The following is a 15753-nucleotide window of genomic DNA, read 5'->3' as shown; positions in this document are numbered from 1 at the left end:
GTGCAAAAATAAATTTCCTGGAATCACAGCATCTCCCTATTGTGTGTTAAAACATCTCCTGAACACCTGCTGGGGGATCTACAGTAGATTTTTACACACACGTCCATTGTTTTGACAAACTAAACACTTTGCAAACACCTACTGTTTACCTCCCTTGTTGAAAAATAAACATGTCTCGAACACCTGCTGTGTACAGAAATAGTCCTATGCCCCTCAGGAGTGCGCCGTTTTTAAACTTGCACGCCCACCATGGACGCCGCTGTTCCGTCTCCCACGAGCTCCAGCATATAAACGTCTTGTTAAGCGACAGAATCATCCACACCGTCTTTATCAAGTCACGTTTTCAGGCACCTGATGGATGGGTACATCTGCCACTGAAAAATAAAGTTCTAGAGAACTCACTGTGTACATCCAAGTTGTCTGACGAGCCATTTATTTGGCACCTACTGTGTACCTCGACTCTATAAAGAAATAATTCTGTGCACCTGTTATGTGCATTTACTGTTTTTTAAAAATAAGGGGTATTTCTTCAACAACCGCTGTGTACACCAGCTGCAGACAGAAACCTTCGGTGCAGCTCCCAGATGCGGCCAGAACCTTGAACATCTGGGCTCTGCGGCAGGCCTGGGGCCTCGGATGTCAAGACAGCCAAGGGTTTTGAGTTCCTACGGCATGCCCCCACATAAAAAACGGTCATTTCTTGAACAATGACTATATCTGCTATCCAAAAATGTTTTCCTTCTTACAAATGAAATGATACAATGCCTGGGATTTACTTCAAATCATCAATTTGGGGTGGGGGGGGACCAAGGGGACACGGAGGAAACAGGACTGGCCGAGCTGTGGCTCAGCCACATTGGCGGCTGTGGAATCCGAGCATGGGCGTGGGGCACTGCACTCTTCTGTTCAGGGCTGAACTGTGTACCCCAAATTCACACGCTGTAGTCCTAAACCCCAGGAACTACGAATGTGACCTTACTGGAGACAGGGTCACTGCCCGTGTAATTAGCTGAGGTCAGACGGGGTGGGGGCCCTGAGCCAACGTGGCTGGTGTCCTCATAGAAAGGGGAGATCTGGACACAGATGTGCACAGGGGGAAGGCCGTGCAAGGATCAGATGACACGGCCACAGCCAAGGAACGACCAGAAGCCACGAGGGGCCTGGAGGAGGCCCTTCCCGGGCACCCTGAGGGAGCGCAGCCCTGCTGACACCTTGACCTTGGCCCTCTGGCCTCCAGAGCCATATAAGCCACCTGGTCTACGGTACTGGGTTATGCTGCCCTAGCAAACTAACGCACCTTCTCTCAACTTCTGGTGTATTTGAAATTTTCCAAAGTGAAAAGGAAAAACTACTTTTCTCGAGCACCTACTGTGTGCGCCTCTCCCTCCCTCACCTTCGGGGCTGGCCAGCTTCCTGCCCCGTCTTGCAGATGAGGGTCCTGAGCTTGGGAGAGGCAGGTCTTGCCTTGGGGTTTGACCCAAGACACTGGGAGGACCCACCCCACCCCAGGATGATCCCACAGAGGCTTGATGGGCACAATCCTTAGAGTGTCAAGCACAGGCCCAGGTATACAGCAGGCACCAAATACACACTTGCTTGTTTTCTAAACCCCTTGCAAACTACAAGGTGCTCTGGAAACCTGCAGGGCTATCAATGCTCATGTTTATACCTCCACATGGCAAGTATCTCCATCTGAGGAAGGGGGGAGATACCTGCCCTGCACCTGGCACACAGTAGGAGCTCAGTGCATGCTGACCTCAAAATAAAAACTTTATCAAAAGACTGCTGATGTGTTCTGGGTCTGGCACACAGTCATTGCCTCGTAACTGTTGCTCTGATCACCTTATACACAGCTGGTGCCTAATAAATACATGCCAGCTAAAAAATATGCTTTCTAAACCCCAGAGAATCATCAGTGTGCCAAGAGTTAGTCATAATCTCATGTGGGCTCCTCAGAGTGCCAGCACAGGCTCAGGTATACAGCAGGTGCCAAATACACATTTGCTTTGTTTTTTTAAGCTACTCCCAAACTACAAGATGCCCTGAAAACATGCAGAGCTCTTAATGCCTATGTTTACACTTCCACACTGCAAGTATCTGAGAAACGTGTGGTTCTTGCCTCGTATCCAGGGGACACTCAATATACGGGCAGCCCTTTCCTCTGTACACAGCAGGGTGCTCAATAAATGCAGGATACAGTGCTTTGACTATTATGTAGGGGTTACAAACCATTAAGAAATTATTCACAGTTACACTTGTGTCTCCCAGTCACCCACAGAGGATTTGGCATGCAGTAGGTGCTTACCAGATGCTAGAATAAAATAAACATCCCAAGGCTTTCAATAAACACGTTCTCTCTCTTTCTTGCCCACACTAATACACAGCAGATGTTCAAGACATGCAATCCCTTTCTTCACATACAAGGTCCCGCATACAGCTGGGGCCTCAGAAGAGCATGCTCTCTGCCCTCGGGTGGCAGCAGCTCTGTGAGGGTGCAGTCCCCTTCCCCGAGCAGTTTGTGCATCGTAAGCGCACATTCTTTCTCTTTGCCTGGCACCACCTTCAGAAGTGCACTGTCCTTCCCCTGCACACAGGAGATGCGTATTAAGTACCCACACTCCTCTGTACACACCAAGTGCTCAACACGCGCATGTTCCCTGCCTTCCTGCCAGCAGCGGCCCCACCCACGTCAGCTGAATGCAGACAGGCGGGGCTCCTGCGCAGCCCGGCCCCGCCCCCACCCCTGGGCCCGCCCCTGCGCTGTCCAAGCCCCGCCCCTGCAGCACCCTGGCCCCACCTCCCCTCTAGGCCCACCCCCCACCTCCCCGCGGAAGCCTCACGCGGGCTCACTTATCAGGCTTGAGGTCCCGGTGCACGATGCCATAGTTGTGCAGGTACTCGAGCGCCAGCACTGTCTCGGCGAAGTACATGCGGGCCATGTCCACGGGCAGCGGGCCCATGTTCTTCAGGAGCGTGGCACAGTCGCCGCCTGCAGAGGCGAAGACGCTCAGAGAGGCCGCGGGCGCGCTCTGCAGCCGTGCCCAATGCCTTCGCACCCTCCCCCACCTGCTGCAAAGTGTCCCCAGTCTGTCCTGAGTTGGGGTGGGGAACCGGGCAAGGCAGCAGCTCTGTAAATGCAGCCCTTCCCCTGTACACAGCTGGTGCATTCTAAGTGCACGCTCCCTCTCCTTGCCTGGCAGCACCTCTGTAACGGCACCTCTCTGCCCTGACCCGAAGGCTGGGCTCTCTCCTGAGCTGCAAACCCCATCCTGTGACTCCTTACCGGGCCACCAACCACCCTGGCCTCCCCGGCCCAATCTCCCTCCCGTCCCTGCTCTGACTTCCAGCTTCCAGCCTCTGCCCACCAGTCCCCCTATCTAGGATGGCCACCCTTCCCCTACCCCCCAGGGTACCACCCTTACCCTCCTCTTTGGGCTCCCCAAGCCCCAACCTCCCAAGGCTGGGCCCCCCACCACAGACTGTGGGTCCCCCACGGCAAGCTGGGGCCCCATGGAGGACAGAGCAGTCCCCAGCTTGGTCAAAGGAGGGACTTTCTCCCCAGTCGGGGGTGAGCTCCCGTCGCTGGAGGCACGTGAGCCCCCGTGACCGCACCTTCCACATACTCCATGACCATGCACAGGTGGCGCCGGGTCTCGAAGGAGCAGAACATGCTGACCACAAAGGGGTTCTCAGCGAAGGTGAGGATGTCGCGCTCCACGAAGACCTGCTGGATCTGGTTGCGCAGCATCAGGTTTTGCTTGTTGATCTTCTTGATGGCGAAGCGCTGCCGGGTCTCCCGGTGCCGCACCAGGTAGACAGCCCTGGGGGGCCGGGTTTGCTGAGGCCTGAGATCCAGGCCCCAGCAGGCACTGGGACCTAACCTGGGCCCAGAACCCGCCCCGCCTGGTCTTTGCCTGTGCTGCACCCCACACCTGGGACACCTTCTCCCAAAGCAGCCCGCCACGGGTTTAAGCCGCCCTCCCTGGTGTCAATCAAATGAGCCAAAGATGGCCCCTAAGTTGTTTAGTTCCTCACTGCAGACTGGGACCAGTTAGCTCAAAGCCCACTGGCACCAAACTCAAATTGCTTTAAAGACAGCCCAAATAAGCAGATTCTCAGCCCTTTGGAGCCTGCCGCCTCTGCACAGCCGGTGAGACTGCGCCGAACATCTCCCAGCCATAGACAAGGTAAGTCCTGGGCCCCAGACCCCCTGACCCACAGCCTCGCCCCCGCCGCTGAGTGCCTGGAACTCATGAGCCCCCTCTCCAGGCCCCTCTGGCTGGTCTTATGCCCTGAGGGACTCCTCTCTCCCACCCCCACGCAAACCTGTCAAAGTGGAGCTCAAATACTGCTCGCTGCCCACTACTGCCACCGTGTGGTCATCTTCAGCCTACACATCCCGAGAGCCCCCTCTGCCTGCAGCAGGTAAGGGCCTGGATCCCAGAGAAGCCCACTTCCCTCTGCAGGCCTCATTTTCCCTGTCTGCACACTCAGGGGCTGCCGGGGACTCAGCCATCCCCATGGGCACCTGAGAAATGGGTCTGTGGGGACCCCAGGACTCACCCATAGGCCCCGTTGCTAATGAGTTTGATGGTCTCGAAGTCGCTCTCGCACGGCTTCCTCCGTGAGGCGCCGACCAGGGCACGGCTCTGCACGGCAAGGAGGCTCGGGAGCCTGCGCCACCAAGAGCGGGTCCGGCTCCTCCTGACCCCTAGTCCCAACCACTGCTCCTGGCGCCCGATGCTTCTTCCTCCCTCTAAACTTCTCAAACTCATCTTCTGAGTTTCTGAGTTTTTGCGCAAGCTGCATCTTCCTTCCACAAAACTCCTACACATCCTCCAAAACTCCCCTTTCCAGCGCCCCCTCCAGCCCTGCCCTGCCCAACCTCCACAGCAGGGCAGTCTCACTTGCCCCCACCTTCTCCCCAAAGTCACAGGCATTTGTTAAGCACCTACTATATGCAAAACCTCAGCAAACCCAGCCCCTCCCATGGCCACCTGGTCTACACTGAAAAGAACAAGACAGGTGGAGGCACCAAAGCTCGGCGACTTACCTCCGGGCACTCGGGGGCTGGTGGCTGTCCTCCATCATCGAGGTGACTCAGAGGCACCATTTCTGCAAGATGTGGGAGGAGCCTTGAATGGAACCTCCATGCCCTGCCCCGCCATCACCCAGAGATTTCCAGAGGCCTCCAGGGCCCATCCTGGGCTGGGGACGCAGTGCTCCCTTGACCAGCTCCCATGACACTGTCATTGAGTCCCTATTGTGTCCAGGTCTCTGCCAAACCCAGGAGGCTGGACCGAGCAACAACTGAGGAACATTCTAGTAGGGCTAGTGGGAAGCCCAGGCTCCAGAATGCTCAGCCGTCATCCTGGCTCTGAGCCCTGGGCCTGTGAACATGGGCTGTGACGCAGGCCCTCTGGGTCTCGGCTCCTAACATCCTCCTCAGCTCAGGGCACAGCCCGGAGAAGCCCCCTTATTTTCCGGCCCCAGAGCTTGACAGAGGGGTGGCCCCAAGTGAGTGGCCAGTGAACATAAGCCGTGATGGTGGCAATGAAGACAGTGTCTTGTGGTCACAGAGCAGGGCTGGAGTGGAGGGGTGGAGTCTCAGGACTGAGGGTCCCCTCCACCCTCAGTGGCCCCCAGGGTGCCAGGCAGAGGGTCTGCCCCCACGGTCTCAGCTGCCACCTGTCTGGCCACCTCCCGCCTCCACTAATACCCGGGCCACCCACAGTGCCACCTGCACTATCTTCACTGAACAGACAGGAGGATGGTGGCGGCCACATGGCTAGTCCACAAGTGGTCCGGTCTCAGCATGGCTGGGTCTGAACCCTGCTCAACCTCATCCACCCAGAGCCTCAGTCCCTCCAGCTTTAAATGGGGGCAGCTGCAGCCCGGTCCCCGGGTCAACACAGCAATGACGCCCGACGGACACTGGCAGCGTGGCTGGGCCCTGGAGCCCTCCCTGCCAGCTCTAGCCACACCCCCGCCTGCGGCCTTGCCTCAGGCCTCTGCTGTCCCCGTCCCCCAGATCTGCACCTTGTCCCCCCATCCTCCAGGCCCCAGTGTGCACACCACCTCCTCCCAGAGCTTCCCCGGACCGGCCCAGTGCCCTCAAGCTCCAGCTCAGTGCCCCTGTCCCGGCTGTGTGGCAAGCTCCTGACCAGACTGGCCGCGCCCACGGGCTGCCCTGGCCCACTCCGAGTCCCCCCTGGGCCACGGTCACGTGAAATGGGGACAGTGCTCTGCGAACGTGCAGGACCACATGGAGGCCAGTGCTAACGGCGGGCCCTTGGTGTCCTGGCCCACCTCGACTTGGTATTTGAGGACACGAGGCTCCAAGGCCCTGGCAGGTCAGGGCGTCTGACTCACGGCCACCTGACCCCAGAATCCCTGGCACTCGCCCCACAGCGGGCCCCCAGGTGGCTGAGAGCAGGGCCGCAGAGAAACGAAGGACAGTATGGTGGCTCTGGAGTGGCATGGGCCTGGGTTGGGATCCCGGCTCCACCCCAGCCCCTCTTCGGTTTCCTCTTTTCACCTCCCGCCCTACCCCAGCTTACCCTCGAGGGGGTCCTTTGCCAGGCCCAGCTGCCCAATGATGTACCGCGGCAGGTCGGTCTTGATGCCCTGGTCCTCGCGGGCCTGGCCTTCAGCAGCCTCCAGCAGGTGGTAAAACTCCTCAGGATCAAACTCCTGGGGTTGCAGAGGGGTTGGTCAGTCAGGCCTTGGTCCCACCTCAGGGCCTTTGCACATGCCATTCCCTCTGCCTGGAGCACCCTCACCAGGGGCTTCAACTTGTCCCCTAGGTCTCAGCTCTTGGCCCCCTCTCCAGAAAGCCCACCCCAGCCTGGCGACACGCCGTGTCCCTCTCAAAATCCTACGCAATGGGAACTGTCTCTTCTATCCCAGGAGGACCATCTGGGACCCAACCTCAGCTCTGCCAGGACCCTGCACCCGGCCACACGTGAAAACACGCACCAGGCACTCCAGGAGCCTGGCTGGCCGCGAGATGATGATCAGCAGCTTCCGGACCAGCTGGACGATGAAGCCGACCTCCTCGCTGTCCGAGCGCTCGTGGGCCTGGGGGCAGGTGGGTGGCGTGTCACCCGCAGGCCTGTGGTCCTGCCCGGTCCCGCCCGGGGCCCCGCCCGAGTACCCACGCACATCCTGCAGCAGCCTCTCCAGCTTCTCCTGCATCTCCAGGAAGTAGCGAGAGGTGACAAGCGCCTCGCCTGACTTGGCCAGGCAGTCGCGGGCCAGCTCGATGATCTGGTGGTGGATGAAGCCCAGGACGCCGTCAGCCAGTGCCAGCCGGGCGCCGGGCGAGAAGGCAGCAAGGAAGTCCCGCAGGCGGCCCTCCATCTGCGCCGTGGCCTGGGCGGGGTGAGAGAGGATGCGACGACCTGGTCACTGGACAGGGCTGGGGAGCGACATGCGCAGAGGAGGACGGGAGAGACAGCTGGGGAGGGAGAGGGGAGATGATGATGGGGCCCGTGGGGTTGGACAATCCGGGGGGAGAGCAACATGCGCAGACCAGGGGGCTTGAGACAGAGACAGACAGAAGTGGACAGAACGACGGAGGAGGGACACAGCCAAGAGGACAGAGAGCGACAGCAACGTGGAGGGGAGTTGGGCCAGCCCAGCGCCGGGCGCCGCCCACCTTGGGGAATCTCTCCCGGTACACGTGATTCATCATGACGATCTCGTTGTCGAAGGTCCCCGTCGTGCGTCCCGGGCTGGGGGTGGGGGTGGTCATCTTGTGACATGGGACCTGAAACCCAGCCCAGCGGAGGGGGCTGGGCCAGGGCTGAGGACCAAGGGCCAGAGGCCAGCCTCGGGCCGGGTCAGGGACAGAGGTGGAGGTCCCAAAGACAACCCAGGGAGGGGCTGGGGCTGGGGCCAGAAGTCGAGGCCCACCTGAGGCTGCGGGAGCGGGGGCGAAGGCGGGGTGAGCGGTGGCCGCCCTCCTCGTCAGCCATGCTCTCTGAGCTGCGGAAATGCTTGGACAGGAAACACAGTTCGTCTGGTGTCGGTTGGAAAGGAAGCTGGTGGAGGCGTTCCCGGGAGGATGAGCTCGACTAGCAGGAGGGTATCAGGGCCATGGTCAGCGCCATAGCCAGGACTCCAGCATTACCCTTCAAGGCCCAGGCTGCCTGCTGGTCATCAGACAGTAGCACTCTCCTGCCTGGCTCCTATGCAGCCCTCAAAACCCCAGCTCTGATGCCCCCTCCTCCAGGAAGCCCTCCCTGCCTGCTCCCTTGGCAGACCCCCTCTCGTCAGGCCCTGATCCCACAGGCTGGAGATATCTGTATACCCCAGACTAGGGGCTCCTTGGGGACTAGGCTAGGTCCTCTCAGGGACCCCACATTGCCCAGAATGGGGATGTTTGTTAACTGGACGACTATCAGACACCTTGAAAAAAACCAGACACCCCCCCCCACCACCTCGCACCCGCCTTTCTGCCCGCCAACTTGGGACTGTGGGTACCGAGACGGTGGAGCTGGGCGTGTTGGTTCCATAGCCAGAAGACGGGAGGGATGCGAGGGACCATCTTCTGCCGTCAGCCCTAGAGAGAAGAACCAGAAGGGTTGGAAAGAAGGCATAGCCCCTGCGGTGTGTGAGGACCGAGGGTGGACACTGGGGTGGGCTGATTGTGGCCCCGTTGGACGAAAGACCTTCTATAAAGCCAAGGACAGGGATTCTGGGTGAGCAAGTCCACTACATGTTTTCTCCTCATCCTTCAGACGCCTCCTCCGGGAAGTCCTCCCTGAGTCCAGCTGCAGGGCATCCCCCATCAAAGCTGTGATCTCTCTGAGCTGCAGCTGCTAAAGTACATGCTGGCTGCCCCCACCAGAGAGGACTCCCTGAGGGCCAAAGTCCAGCCTCCCATTCCTAGGCCCCCAGCATAGGGCACGGCACACAGCAAGCGCTCAAAAGATGTTGTTGAATGAATAAGTGACATTTAAATGCCTGGCACACAACAGGTCCTCCACCAGCTCTTAAGTGAATTAATGATTTTTAGTGAATTAAAGATTCTTGGACCAGCCGCGCCGCCCTCCTCCTCCCAGGGACTCGTAGAAATTACCTGTCCGTGTGCGGGACGTGGCTGCGGAAGGCCATGCGTGTGCCAGAGGCGGAAGCCAGAGGGAGAGACCACCGCAGGGCAGGGGCCGGGGAGGGGAGAAGGCGAATGAGGAGGCAGGTCCAGCCACCAAGCACATGCCTGGCCCCTCACCAGTGCTGCCGATGCCATCTCCCACAGCCAGGGCCCACTCACCTCCGGGCAAAGGGGAAGCTGACGGCAGACGCAGCTGAGAAGGTCCGGGGACTATCCAGGGGGCTGCTGCCTGCTGAGGAAGAGGCAGGGAAGCCGGGTCAGCGGGAGTGGAGACAGGACGCCGTGCCCACCCGCCTGCCTTGGCGCTCACCAGTGGGGACCGACAGAGGTGACAGGGGCCGGGAAAGGGTCGGTGAAGGCGTTCCCACCACCAGGCTCTTGCGGTTCCCGCTGCGGCAGCTGTGGGCGAGGGGGGGACAAGGTCAGGCGCCGGCCCAGGCCCCGGGCGCAGAGGACCGCGTGCCCAGGCCGCAGCACATGCACGGCTTTGGGGCAGACGGGCGGTGGGCTACGACTCCTCCCACTCTGCTCCCCACTGGACTCCCCCACAGCCCTCAGCCCAGGCTTCAAGGCCCAGCGGGGTGTCAAATTTGACAAATGTTATCTATCATTAAGACTACTGCTCTCGTTGTGACCATCAGTGGTGGCACGAAGTGCTTCGGCCTCCTGGTGGACACTGCACTCAGCCAGCAGCCCCCGCCCACCTTCTCAGGCTGCTGTGTTCTCCGTTCCACCCTCACACCTCTGCCCACTCAGGGCCGCTGCCCGGAGCACTGGCAAGTGATGCAGAGGATGGAGAGGACCCTCGAGCCCACTGCGGGGGTGGGGCAGGCCCCCACTCCATTCCATGCCCTCTCTCCCAGGGCCACTGACCGAATCTCTCGGCAACCTACCTCCCCAAGATCCCCCTAAAATGCCAGTCTCACCCTTAAAAGCTCTAAAGTCAACATCCTTCACAGTTGAGTCCTGTCCTTCCTGTTCCAAACTCCTGCCCACACATTTTCCTCCCTCCATCCCAGCTCTTCTGGCTGCCAGACCCCCGGCCCAGGCCACTCCCACCCTTGCCCAGCCTCTCCCACCCGCACCCTAGCCCCAGCCCCTGCCCTGGCAGAGGAAGTCAGGAGCGACACAATCCCCCCTCCACCCGCCCCCCCAGCAGTCGCCCAGCAACCGCTCTGTGTGCTCGACAAGTGCAGCAGCCCACATGCCCCAGCCACCAACGCAGCTCAGCCGCGGGCGAGCTGCCTGCACAGGGCATGCGGGATGACACCTCGGGCCTCGAAGGGCCAGGAACAGTGTCCCAGGCAGAAGGCACAGTGCAGGCCACGGCAGGGGAGAGCACAGTCAGCAAATGACCAGGGCAACAAGGAAGGCGGGCAGGGAGGACCTGTCCATGGTTCCATGCGTGGCTGCCTCTCCAACAGTCTGGCTGTTGCAAAGTGCTGGGAAGAACCGATGAAGCCCACACACAGTGCTCAGCCTCAGGCCTGGGCGATTACCGCAGGTACAGATATCATCATTTTTCTCCCAACCACGCTCACGGGCCCTGGCGTGCACGGCGGGAGCGCAGGCAGTGCCTCCTCAGAGAATTAAACCACCACCATTTGCCCATCCCAACAAGCCAGGAGGTAGGAGACCAGCTGCACCCACTTCCCAGCCTGGGAAACTGAGGCCACAGATGTCACCAGCCACAGGCACTGTCCTCTAGTCTGAGGCGCAGAAGCAAAAGTGAAACCCACAGGTTCCTGCAAAACTTCCTGCCAACTCCACCCCCCACCCCCACCCACCAGTCCTCAGTCCTACATCCTCTCCCAGCCCTCACCTGGCTCCTCTCGCCCAGGCCGCACCCACTACATCAGTTTTCACTTCCAACCGAATCTGGGAAAAACATTTGGCCACCTCTCTCCTGCTTTCAGGAGGGGCTTTCTTGAAAACAGCCAAATCTGCGGTCTGAAATGAGACTGGGCATCATCTGTTCACTTCCTAAGTATCTCATGAGCGCTGACTATTTGCTCAGCCCTCCCTGGAGAAGGCCCAGGATCCTGAGAAGCTGCCTACCCATTCAATAACCACCAGTGTGGTACAACAGAGAATGAGAATATGACACAAAACAGAGTCCTGAGGCCAGCTGCCTGCACCCAATCCCTGAGGTGCCCATAAGGCCTCTGTGGCTCCCCAGGATCTGGGAGAAGAGTCTAAGCCCTGGACTTGGCATTCAAGGTTCTTCCGCGGCTGGTCCCACGACCAGCCTTTGCCTGTGCTCCCCTCTCAGAATGCGCCAGTCCAGCACGGATGAGATACCCAAGCACAGAGAGGTTAAGGAACTGCCTGAGGTGACACAGCCGGGCAGTGGCTGAGCTAGAATCTGAACCCAGGTCCAGTAGAGCCCACAGCCCTCACTTAGCCTCTCTGCTTTTCAAAAGGGGAAACTGAGACTCCAAGAGTCTTTGCTCCGGGACTGGGAAACACCATGATGTGCACTCCTGACACCCCACCTGCAACAGCCTCCTGCAGCAAATATTTGCTTCTGAACCAACGTTTCCGCTGACTGGGCCCTAGGGACAGAACAGCCTCAGTTTTTCCACGAAGCTCCTCCCCAGGTCTGTCTAGCCCCAGAGACCCGGGTTCGAATCCTGACTCAGTCCCAACTCCCCCTGCCTCTGTCACCACCGCAGCTGCGACCCCGGCGGACAGACACCCCAGTCCGGGTAAGGAGAGGCAAAAGGAGGGTGCCTGAGACCCCAGGGGATCCCCCGATCCCCAAAGCGTGCTCCCCCTTCCTCCTACGCCGCACACAGTAGCCCTTGCCACGCCGCCGGGACGCACTTCTGGCAACTCGTGTCTGCTCGGCCGGGCGCCGCGCCTTTGCCCGCGCGGGCCCCCTACCTCTTGGAGCGCTGCAGCAGCGCGCCCTTGGCCAGGCGGCTCCGGTGGCCGGGCGCCGCCACCGCCGTCCAGTAGCTGGGGTCGGACATGCTGCTTCTCTTTGTGCCACCGCCGCCGCCCGAGGCCCGGGAAGCGCGGGGAACCTGCGCGGCGGAGCGGGCCGGGGGGCGCGCCGCGGGGCCGGGGTGGGGGGCCAGGAAGAAGCGCGCGCCCCGGAGCGCAGCCGGGAACCCCGCCCAGGCGAGCACGGGGGCGGGGCCTGGCGGGGGCGGGGCCTGGCGAGCAACGCGGAAGCGAGGCCGCCTACCCGCGTGGCGGCCAGTGGGCGGGGCGTCGTCAGGGCCGCGGGCGGAGGGGCGGGGCGTCGTCAGGGCCGCGGCGGAGGGGCGGGGCGTCGGCGGCACCAGGATGTCGGGACTTGGGTCCCATCCCTCCAAATGTAAATCCGATGACGCCCCTCTCTCCCCGGGGCTGACCCCTCCTGAGTGCGGCACTCGAGACCCACGCAGCGGCCCGGCCTGGCTCCCGCTACCGCACCCACGCTGGCTCCACTCCTTAGAATGCCCTTCCTGCCTGGCAAAATCCAGCGTCCCCTCCTCCAGGAAGCTCTCTCTAGTGTCTGTCCGGTTCTGTCTTCCCTCGGCTGGGGGTCCTCGGGGTCCCAGCATCTCCCAGCACTGGACTGGCACGCCTGTCTGTGTGATGGAGAAGGCCATCAGCCTGGCTACAGTCAGGAAGCAGACGCCTGATTTCACTTCTCAAGCCTCAGTCTTCTTAACTGTAAATGGGAAGAGAACGGGGCTGACCGGCGCCTCCAACAGTGCCTGTAAACGGTGAGTGAGTGTTCGCATCAGGCTGAACTCCGGGCCTCTGTTTCTCTACGTACACGTGACCCTTCATGAAAATGGAATAGAACAGAGGCACAGAAAGCACCTGGGACAGGGCTGGGGCACGGTAGTGTTCACTGCGAAGGAGCAAAGTCTCACACGGTGGGCAGTGAATTAATGCTTCCTCGTCTCACGACAGCCCCAGCCCCTTCACAAGCCCCGTGACACTTTGGGAACAGGCCCAGGACTGATGCTGGACCCCGGCCCCGCATCTGAGAAGAGGCGACTGAGGCACCGAGTGGGTGCTGCTGCCCACTGTGTAGCCCTGCCCCTGCCCCCGTCCCTCTTGCCACCGATTTTGCTTCTTAAGCCTCTCTCAGATTCCCCACCCTGTCCCCTCCATGCCCAGTGTCACTCTCAGGTGCCACGCCCTGTGGCCCAGACACCTACTGGGTATCTCCCCAGGAATGCTCTCCAGGTCCCCCAGACCGGGGCTCAAACACCCACATCTGGCCATTCATTCACTCAATAAATGCTGATTGAGCCCCTACTGTGTGCCTGCCCTTGTGCTGAACCCTGGGGACACAGCGGGAACCAGGTCACCAATAATCCCTGCCCTCAGGGCCCCCGGTATGGTGGGGGAGGCAGAGAGTAAACAGAAAACAAGTAAATGAACAAGTTAATTTCAAACACTGAAGTTGAGGGAGGAAAAGAACACGGTAACACTGGCAGAGGACAACTTCAGCCCAGAGGCCTCTCTGAGGAGGTGACACTGCAGCCAGCCAAGACACTGAGAAGGAAAAGGAGCCAGCCACGGAGGAGTGTCCCAGGCATAGCTCGTGCAAAGGCCCTGAGGCAGGACTGAAGGGCAGATGCCAGGAGGGCTACGCATGCAGGCCCCGTGGGTTGCGGGAGAAGTGCAGTGTTCCTGTAGGAGCAATGGGGAGCCATGGAGGACATGGGAGCAGGGGAGGGGTGTGACCTGGTCTGTGTGACCTATGTCTGTAAACCACCCCCATGTCTGCCATGGGGAACAAGAGCTGTCAGGGGCAGGAGTGGAGGTGGCGGGAGGCTAGTGAGAGGCTGTAACAGGGTCTGGGAGGGAGACACTGAGGCCTGGACCAGGGTGTGGCTGTGGAGAAAAGTGGGTGGATTCTGGACCTGTTTTGAGGCCAAGGGACAGGCCCTGCTGGGGGGTCAGATGTGGACATGAGGATGGGAATGGTCACCTACCACCCTCAGGTGTTCAGCCTGAGCCACATGCAGGGGACAGAGCCTACTGTGGAGGAGGGGAATTCGAGGTCCTACAGGTCTGGGGACCCAAGTGGGGATGACACCACATCTTGTGTCACCATTTGCTTGCAGGCTGTGCCCACGAGCCCCCCTCCAGGTGTGCGGGGGACACTCCTTCACACAGTTGGCAAAGGAGCTGCCCCGCATCCCACCGTGGCTGCCCCTGCACCGCCCACACGCCCCCCACTACGCCCGCTGTGCTGGCACGCCCAGCGGCAGCTTCTCCCACGCCCCGCTGGCTTCAGCTCCTCCTCTGCACAACAGGGCCGCAGCTGACAATCCAGAGGGCCTGTGGCCACAGCAAAGGCCTCCCGGGACAGGCCAGCTGAGCCCAGCCCCCTGCCCACCAGGCCACGCCCCTCCCCTGCTCGCACCCTCCACGGTTCCTCACCGCTTTCACAGCAAAGCCGCAGTGCCGGGTGACCCCTTGCCCAGATTCGGGTCCTCACGCTGTCTGTGACTCGGACTTTGCCTCGCTCTGCTTGTGCTGGTGACTGCGTCAACAGCGGAGCCCCAAGGGGGCATACAGACCCCCACCCCCGACCCCGTCTTTGACCACCCTGGCCCTTCCCACCTGCCCAAGCGCTGCCCATGCCCCTCCCAGCCCCATACCCTGTATGGCTCCCAGTGCCCTCGGCAGAAAATCCAAATCCTTCCTATCCCTGGCGTGCAAGGCCCCAGAGGCAACACTCCTCCGACAATGCTGTTCCCACCAGGAACAGCCTCTTGGTCGCTCCCCTGTCCACGGGGGCCCAGCTCAGGGCCTTCTTCAACTCCCACCACCACTGGCGGAGCCCTCCCAGCTGCTGCCCATTTCTCCATGCCACAAGCATTAACTGGGCACCTGCTGCACACCAGGCCCCACATGCGGATACAGGATGACTGGGACAGATCCAGGTCTGGCCATCAAGGGGTGAGAAACCTCTGGGCGAGAAAAACAACCCAATAATCACACAAGAAAACATGGAACTCACACCCTGGACAGGGTCCAGATGAGGGAACTGGACGGGTGTAATGGATGTCACTGGGGTCTGGGGCGTGGTGGTCAGGGAAGGCTGCCCATCTGAGGGCTTGATGGAGACTTGACAAACGAAGAAAGGAGGCAGTGGAGCTCCGGGCAGAGGGGACAGCAAGTGCAAAGGCCCTGAGGCTGGATCAGCTTGCATTCCGGCAGCCCAGGAAGAACATGGCTAGAACAAGGTGAGCAATAGGGACACGGATGGGGAGGAGGTAGGGGGGTTTCAAGGGCCGGACCCAGGGGGCCAGACCCATGGGGCTTTGGAGGCTGGGGGACAAATGTAGGCTTATTCCTCGGGGGCTTGGACCAGAGGAGGCAGGGGCCCCTTTCCTTGCCTGGCCCAAGGTGATGTGGATCTGCTGCCCCCTGGTGGCAAGTGAGGCAGCCCACTGGCCTCTGCTAGAGCCCTGAACACTCGGCCTCCATTTCTTACTGGTAGAACTGGCTCAGCTGCTCTCCACAGGTCCCTCCCCTCAGCCTGTTCTCTCTTGGGGTTGAAGCCAAGGACCTAGAATCAGATCTGGCCTGACACTCTTTCCCAGGTGCCCCTAGACAACACACTGTGGTCTTAAGCCTCAGTTTCCTCCTCTGCTAAATGGGGGCAACAGCAG

At 60.4% G+C, this 15753-nt stretch overlaps 1 protein-coding gene across 18 annotated transcripts in view; it reads right to left on the bottom strand.

Moving 5' to 3' along the window:
- The window catches only part of MAST3 (microtubule associated serine/threonine kinase 3), a 35514-nt gene that overhangs the window by 10464 nt on the left and 9297 nt on the right, over window positions 1–15753 (bottom strand). For 5 of the 18 annotated variants that reach the window (XR_009223132.1, XM_058563735.1, XM_058563750.1 and 2 more), the window contains exons 1-15: window positions 12005–12138; window positions 11614–11673; window positions 9429–9517; window positions 9278–9350; window positions 9086–9106; window positions 8488–8566; window positions 7918–8078; window positions 7661–7736; window positions 7165–7374; window positions 6979–7080; window positions 6561–6693; window positions 5054–5115; window positions 4564–4649; window positions 3613–3821; window positions 2851–2989 (exon numbers count right to left, since the gene is read on the bottom strand). Coding sequence is in view for 17 of the 18 variants with exons in the window: in XM_058563735.1 (XP_058419718.1) it covers window positions 2851–2989; window positions 3613–3821; window positions 4564–4649; window positions 5054–5115; window positions 6561–6693; window positions 6979–7080; window positions 7165–7374; window positions 7661–7736; window positions 7918–8078; window positions 8488–8566; window positions 9086–9106; window positions 9278–9350; window positions 9429–9517; window positions 11614–11673; window positions 12005–12093 (1589 nt within the window). In the remaining variant the exon portion in view is untranslated. Of the gene's footprint in view, window positions 1–2850; window positions 2990–3612; window positions 3822–4563; window positions 4650–5053; window positions 5116–6560; window positions 6694–6978; window positions 7081–7164; window positions 7375–7660; window positions 7737–7917; window positions 8079–8487; window positions 8567–9085; window positions 9107–9277; window positions 9351–9428; window positions 9518–11613; window positions 11674–12004; window positions 12139–15753 lie in introns of those variants that run through there. The other 13 variants (XM_058563743.1, XM_058563737.1, XM_058563745.1 and 10 more) reach the window with 10 other exon arrangements.

The sequence above is a fragment of the Diceros bicornis genome, chromosome 20 (assembly GCF_020826845.1).
Source record: "Diceros bicornis minor isolate mBicDic1 chromosome 20, mDicBic1.mat.cur, whole genome shotgun sequence".
NCBI classification, from domain to species: domain Eukaryota; kingdom Metazoa; phylum Chordata; class Mammalia; order Perissodactyla; family Rhinocerotidae; genus Diceros; species Diceros bicornis.
Note: the sequence above shows the minus strand (reverse complement) of the source record. Positions and strands in the feature narration are given on the sequence as shown.